Genomic DNA, 7093 nt, shown 5'->3' with positions numbered 1-7093 from the left:
CTCGAGTGGCTCCTCGTTGCACCGGACTCGGGTCTAGGGATAAGATGCCCTCATCACTAATGGTCCCTGATGAAAAGTGCTCTGATGGACTCTGAATAGCCCGGAAATGCTCCAATGGGCTTTGGTCTGGTTCGGAAATGCTCGAATAGTCCCTGGAAATCCCTGAAAACACTGATAATGCCATAAATAATGGAAAATACTAAATTTAACAAAAAAAACTATCAAATTAACATCTAAATTAACTAAAGACTAAACTAAAACAATCTAAATTAATCGTAAAAACTCTATAAAATAGGGAGCTATCATATGTCTAATCTAAATCTGTTTATATAAGATAAGGTTTCTTTATTCCATAAGAATTACACAATATTAATCTTAAGTCAACTCGTATTCTAACATTTTTGTCAGATAAGTATTTTCATTAAACAATTACTATCAATTTAAATAGAATTCCTAATATATCCTCAATTGTATTATTTATATTACTCTATAGAATTATTTTTGTTCCTTTTAACTCTATATATAGGCCTTTGTGAGGTTCCGAAAACACAACAAATAGAAGGGAAATTAATATGGAGATTGGGGAAGAATCAGTAGTATTAGAACCAGTGAGCCCAGTTGGGCAATATTTGGGTAGTTCTTTTCTTTCATTATCCATTATTGCTGTCCTGGAATCAGAAATTCCCATTGCCATTGATGACTCTCAAGTTTTTTCATTAGTTAGAGATGTTTTTCTCCCAATCAATCCTCGTTTCTCTTCCATAATGGTACTATTTTTTTCCTTCTTTCTTTTCCTCTGAAATCATTAGTAACACCAAATTATAATAATAGTACTTGACATCCATGAATTTTTGAAACAGGTTGTGAACAAGAAAGGAGAAAAGCAATGGAAGAAAGTTGAAGTGAAACCCAAAGATCACATAAAATCACCAATTTTCTCTACTGGAAATTCAACCAAATTTTATGATGATTCCTTCAATGAATATATCTCAACAATAATAATGGAAAAATTCCCAGAAAATCGACCATTGTGGGAAATTCATATAATAAAATACCCAACAAAACAAGCAGCTGGAAACATAATATTTAAGCTTCATCACTGTCTTGGTGATGGGTTTTCTCTAATGGGAGCTCTTCTTTCTTGCTTGAAAAGAGCTGATAATCCTTCTATTCCTTTAACATTTCCTACTGCCCAAATTCACTCCGTTAACAGCCATAGGACAAGGTTCAATATTGTGCCTAAAATTATATCTTCAATGTACTATACTATATCAGATTTTTGGTCAGCAATTGCAGTTCGTTCCGGGCTTGTTGAAGATGATATATCTCCTATAAGATCTGGGCATTCAGGAGTGGAGTTTCTGCCTACTAGTTTAGTTACTATGTCTTTCTCTCTTGATTCTGTCAAACAAATCAAGGCCAAGCTTGGTGTGGTAAGTTCTAACTATCTCTTACTTTGAAATTTATCATGTTGGTAAGTATTGATTACAAAATTAATATATTTATAGCATCATTTTCAATTTATTAAAATCCCATCTACCCTATGGTGGGCCTGGTACCACCCGGTCCGGCCCCAATGAGCCTGGTTTTAACGAGAGAAAATAATATTACATTTGGTGAGCCCCAAACCCACCTAAAGTGTTCTTATTTCTGTATCGGGGTTGAGATTTATAAAAATAGAACTAGTGTCTGATTACACATCATCAATTAATATATTAATTAGGAAAAAAGTATCATAAGACTTCTGATTTTTTTTTTTGTTCTTTAGACCATTGATATTTTATTTAGATACATTAAGTCTACAATCTTTTATTTTTTTAAATCAGTTTTAACCAGAAAAGTCCATTAACAGATTATTATTATTTCAAATGCATTTAAATTTTTTATTTTTCACAGTTTGGAAACTGTTTTTTTGCATGTATTTTTTTTTTTTGGTAAGAAGGGAAGAAAAAAAAACAAACAAACAAAAACCTAACCCGGGATCAGTCTAGGAAGACTAACCCCAATCCTATCCTCAAGAAGAGAAGGTAACAGAAAAGAAGGAGGAACGGAAAGGGTAGAAACACCTAACATCCCCCCATGCCCAGCAGCTGCCAAGCGATCCGCCACGCGGTTTTGCTCCCTATAAATATGGGAGAAGGTAAGAGAATCGAAGGCAGGACGAAGCCTCAAGATGGCTTTAATGAGATTCTGACTCTTAAGACAAACAACCTGTCTATCCGAAATCCTGTTGATAGCCTCCAAATTGTCAGACTCCACCGAAAGTCTTTTAACACCCATGCGAATGGCGAGTTTAATGCCAGACAAGATCCCCCAGAGCTCTGTAGTAAAGGAGGAGCCTGTACCTAAGTTATGGGTAAACCCAGCCAGCCAGGCGCCACCAGCATCCCGAAGAACTCCACCAGCAGCAATTCTGCCATTACTAAGGCAGGAGCCATCCGTATTCAACTTGACAACCCCTTCCCTGGGCTTCCTCCAACCAACTAACTGGACCTCTTTAACCGGGGAGGGGTGAACCAGGGGCTCTCCTTCAAAACTCTTTGTAATAACAGAGAGTTTTTTCGAGAAGTAAAACCGGAGGTCAGGAATAAAGACAGTCTTCTCAGCAAATAACTCTTCATTCCTCCATTTCCACATTTGGTGACAAATAATAGCGAAGAGAATAGCCCCGTGCTCCATACTGGCCAACAAATTCCCATTAACGCCTTCAGAGAACCAGTCAATATCAGAGAACCACATAAAGGAAGGAAGGATGTGGTGAGGAAGGACCCCTTCCCAAACCTTTCTACTATTCGGGCAATCCCTCAAAGCATGGCACAAGGTTTCCACATGGCCGCTGCATCTGCTACAGGCACCAAATACAGCCAAGTGCCTTCTGTGTCTATCTGCATTCGTGAGGAGCATGTCTTTGACTCCCAGCCATAGGAAACTCCTAATGCGGTAGGGGACTTTGAGGGCCCAAATGGACTTCCAAATTTCCAAAGGAGGATCAGCCCTATTAGGGGTAAAAGCTTCATAGGCCGATTTGCAAGAGGTAAGATCCTGTTTTTTTGCACGTATAACATGCCTATGAGGAAATTGTAATAATCTTATTCATAAAAAAATAAATATAATTTCTAACACATTAAATGACTAAAGCATTTTTAACTAAATTAGATGTTTACATCTAACTAATTTAGTAAGAGCTTAATGCGACAAAAAATAATAACTAATCGAAAGCTTAATATGTCCAAATAAAAAACCAATAGCTTAATAAACCAAAAAATGAAAGATCAAGAGCCTCAGGATGCGTTTTACCTATTAATTACATGAAAAATATTTATGCTTGAGCTGAGTTGGGGAATTAATTTTCAAGTCCAAGCTCGACCTGAACCAAATTAGATTGTTAGCTGGTTGGGCTAGGTTTGACTTGAATGTTGTTAGATGTAAGTCCATAAATCCAACTCGATTCATAAACAGGTCTATCTATCATATGATGATATTGTGTGAGATCAAGGTCTTCTTTAAGTCACCTGTTACAGAACGCTGAGTATAGGATGTGTTGTTTTGAGAGACTATGTTATGCCTAAGTTAGTTTGTTGATAATGTAGAGGTAGTGGTGGATCCAAAGAACGCTTAAGCGTCCACTAATTGTCAAAAAGTCCTGTAAAAATCCACAGAGAGGTTGTGTACCGAACTTTAATTATTATTATTTTCCACAGAAACACCTAAAATATTATCAATTAAGACTCCGTAAATCCTAGAGAGGATCCCTTGTTACTGAATCCTAGACCAATCACTGTTTATAGGAAACACAGTGATTTTACCCCTAGTGAGAAAAAAATTCTAATGTATCATTTGGCCGTTTTCACTCCCTTTCACTTTCATTTCGATTCGCTTCTAACATTTATTTTTAGATTCATATTTCATTTTGGACGATTTTCTAATGAATTTGGATTCACATTGTAATATAATATATTAAATTTCAATTTTTTTGTGACAGACAATAAATGATGTTGTAACGGGTGCGATTTTCTTGGGAATTCGATTGTACATGGAAGCAATGAGCAAAGGATCAGGAAAGGCACGTGCCACATCGTGTGTTATGTTGAACACGAGGATGTTTCGTGGGTATAAATCCGTGGGAGAAATGCTTAAACCTAATGCTAAATTGCCTTGGGGCAACCACTTTACATTCTTGTCCATCTCTGTTCCGTCACTAAACGGCTCTGAAGCTGACGATCCTCTCCAATTTGTTCGGAAAGCTAGAAAAATCATTCAGAGGAAAAGAAGCTCTCTTGTTATTTTCCTCACATCAAAATACCTTGGACTAGTCAGGAAATTTAAAGGTTCAGAGGTACTTTTATCATGTGTCACATGTTTTAGAACCATTTTACAATTAGCCTTTTTAGACAATATATTAATTTGATATTTCGATTTCAAGGGTAAATACATTAATGACCCATAAACTATAGTACCATTAACACTTTAACTTTTAAACTTCAATAATTCACAATTTTTTATTTTTAAGTTTACATCATGTAACATGTAAGTACAAAATTTCTTTTAACCATATTAATGTGGACAGGTGTGACTATATCATGGACTTTATTTCTTTTAACCATATTACCAAAATTTATAGTCAAATATCTATTTTACCTTCCTCGTTTCGTTAATATATAGCAGATTTTTTTTTGTTGTTGATTTGGACTTTTATGTTAGATAATGTAAAGTTTATAGATTTTAATATTAAAAATGAAGTTTGGGGATCATAACATTAACATCTATTTTGTTTATGAATGATATGATTCACGACCATGAATATAATATATTCCGTTAAAATTATCGTTATATACTTTATTCTAACATTAACATAAAATTAACATTAACATGGATTGATTTTTTTTTCAATCCATGTCAGAAAAAATTATCGTTATATACTTTATTCTAATCATTTCTTTCATTTTCAACGGATTTTTGTTGATTTAGATTTCAATAAATAAATTTTAGGAGTTATAGTGTTAGTAGTATTATAGTTAAGGGGTCATAAATGTAATTTTTTTAACACATCAAATTGATCCTTCAACTTTAAATTAAAGTCCAATGAGTCCAAAATCACACGGATGTCATCAAGACCTGATTATTTAGGTATCAATATGTAGATTGGAATACCTATTTTATATGGAATAATTTGATTAAAAAATGTCTAATTATGAATTAAATGAATCTTCTCATTTGAAGGTGGTATCCAAATATATTCATGGATCATTGAAAAACACTAGCTTGATAACCACAAATATCATGGGACCAATAGAGCAGATGGCTTTAGCTAATCATTCAATCAGTGGCTTCTATTTTCTGGTTGCTGGTCCACCTCAGGTATATTTATGTACCTAATTATAAATATGGTAAATAATTTATTAGTTCTTACATTTTTATCTAACAACCGTTAGTTATCCATTTCAATAATACATTGTTTAGTTTTTAATTTTAGTTCCTCAAAATTAATCTATATACCGTTATTTAGGTTCAAAATGTTTCAAATTGAAAATGTTAGGGAGAAATTTCTATCATAACTTACTTTATATATATATATATATATATATATATATAGGACGGTCTGGTGCACTAGGCGTTCCCGCTGAGCGAGGATCCGGAGAGGGGTCCCACCACAAGGGTGTACCGGGAGCAAGCCTTCCCCTACCAGTTTATTTGGTAAGAGGCCGCTCCTAAAACTCGAACCCGTGACCTCTTCATCACACGACAATAACGTTTACCGTATATATATATATAATTAGGTTTACTAAAATTGAAATTTAGGGCAAATTTAATTGCAACCAGAAAATATACGTTGAGACAAAAGTGGTTGCAATGTTAGCACCCAATGGAACTTTGAAATCATGTTTTTGTCTGAAATGTATTTAACAAATCTAGACCCCACTTTTGCAACCATATCGGTCTCAAGCTTTGGTTGCTAATTTCCAGTTATATAAATATATATATTTAAGATCAGAGTTAACTTGCTTTTATATATAAAATGTACATATGTATATTCTAATTTTAATCCTATGAATTTTTATTTAATTTATACTTGAAATTTTATGTAAGAAATTGATTTTATTGAAATAAAACTACATAATATCCTTTTCTTTTTTATATGTATAGAGTCTCATGACAGGAGTAGCAACTTATATGGGAAAGCTTAGGGTTTCTGCTCTGGTGGAGAAGGAATTCATTGATCCAGACAAGTTCAAGCTTTATGTAGAAAATGCTTTTGATTTGATTTTCACAGCTGCTTGTGGAGCTTTTCCTAGCAATTGCCTAAATGTTCACTATTAATTTTAATTATTATTAAGGTATATATGTGTGTGTGAGAGAAATTGTGCATGGATAAAAGTTGTTTGTAATTTCCGTAAAAAAAGTTGTTTGTAATTGATATTGTGGTAATGTCTTCAATCTGTATTATAGACACTAAGACAGGAAGCAACAGGGTCTCACTGTCCGGTCAGAGTCTTGTTTCCTATTTGTTTAAATATTATGTTTCCAGCTGCTTCAATTTGTTGGGTATTTTATTTTATGAATTTCCCATAATGGTTTGTTTTCTGGGAAGTTTTCCATTGATATGTGAGATATATTCATTGAGGGAATCATCATAAAATTTGGTTGAATTTTCAGTTGAGAAAATATGTACTTTTATATGGTCTTTGAGATTCACTTTAACTTTCTTACACTGTTTTTCTGCTTTGCTGTTTAGAAGCTGTTTCAGTTCAAGAGAGTAATGTGAGATATTATTAATTGAATGAGGTAATTTGAATATTAATCCTTGAATTCTCATTAAAAACAAAGCTCCTAACTATTACATTTTATATTCTAATGTTTAGGGTGCCCATCAAGTAAACTTGATAGCTAAGAAAAGAGGATGACAAGTGTTCTAATTTGGACCATTGATCTTAAGGCTTTAAGATTAATGGTGGAGATGCATTGGTGGAGTGATCATGTGTGCCAAGGAGCATAATGTGTTGGTGAAGCTCTTCTAGAATATACCACAGACTTGAGAATGACGAAAAAGCCCTTGGTTTATGCGTAAAGACGCTTGTGCCCCTGGATATTTGAC

At 34.0% G+C, this 7093-nt stretch overlaps 1 protein-coding gene across 2 annotated transcripts; it reads left to right on the top strand.

Moving 5' to 3' along the window:
* Positions 1-535: 535 nt before the first annotated feature.
* LOC136228551 (wax ester synthase/diacylglycerol acyltransferase 4-like) lies at positions 536-6324 on the top strand. Of its 2 annotated transcripts, XR_010688739.1 has the most exons (6): positions 536-767; positions 861-1433; positions 3983-4336; positions 5221-5358; positions 5594-5694; positions 6147-6283. XR_010688739.1 is itself a non-coding variant. In XM_066016974.1 (5 exons), exons 1-5 carry the CDS (start codon positions 573-575, stop codon positions 6183-6185), a joined length of 1299 nt encoding a protein of 432 aa, XP_065873046.1. In that variant the 5' UTR covers positions 536-572; the 3' UTR covers positions 6186-6324. The 2 variants fall into 2 exon arrangements, 1 of the variants encoding a protein (XP_065873046.1); XM_066016974.1 differs by lacking the exon at positions 5594-5694 and having other exon boundaries at positions 6147-6324.
* The last annotated feature ends 769 nt before the right edge of the window (positions 6325-7093 follow it).

Source organism: Euphorbia lathyris, chromosome 5 (assembly GCF_963576675.1).
Source record: "Euphorbia lathyris chromosome 5, ddEupLath1.1, whole genome shotgun sequence".
Classification (NCBI taxonomy): Eukaryota; Viridiplantae; Streptophyta; class Magnoliopsida; order Malpighiales; family Euphorbiaceae; genus Euphorbia; species Euphorbia lathyris.
This window is presented reverse-complemented; position numbering and strand designations above follow the sequence as displayed.

Bases quoted from the DNA above. Each gene is read 5' to 3' on its own strand.
- LOC136228551 (XM_066016974.1), top strand. From the start codon at position 573: ATGGAGATTGGGGAAGAATCAGTAGTATTAGAACCAGTGAGCCCAGTT. The intron at 768-860 runs GTACTATTTTTT...TTTTTGAAACAG, and splicing joins CTCGTTTCTCTTCCATAATG to GTTGTGAACAAGAAAGGAGA. The intron at 4,337-5,220 runs GTACTTTTATCA...TCTCATTTGAAG, and splicing joins GGAAATTTAAAGGTTCAGAG to GTGGTATCCAAATATATTCA.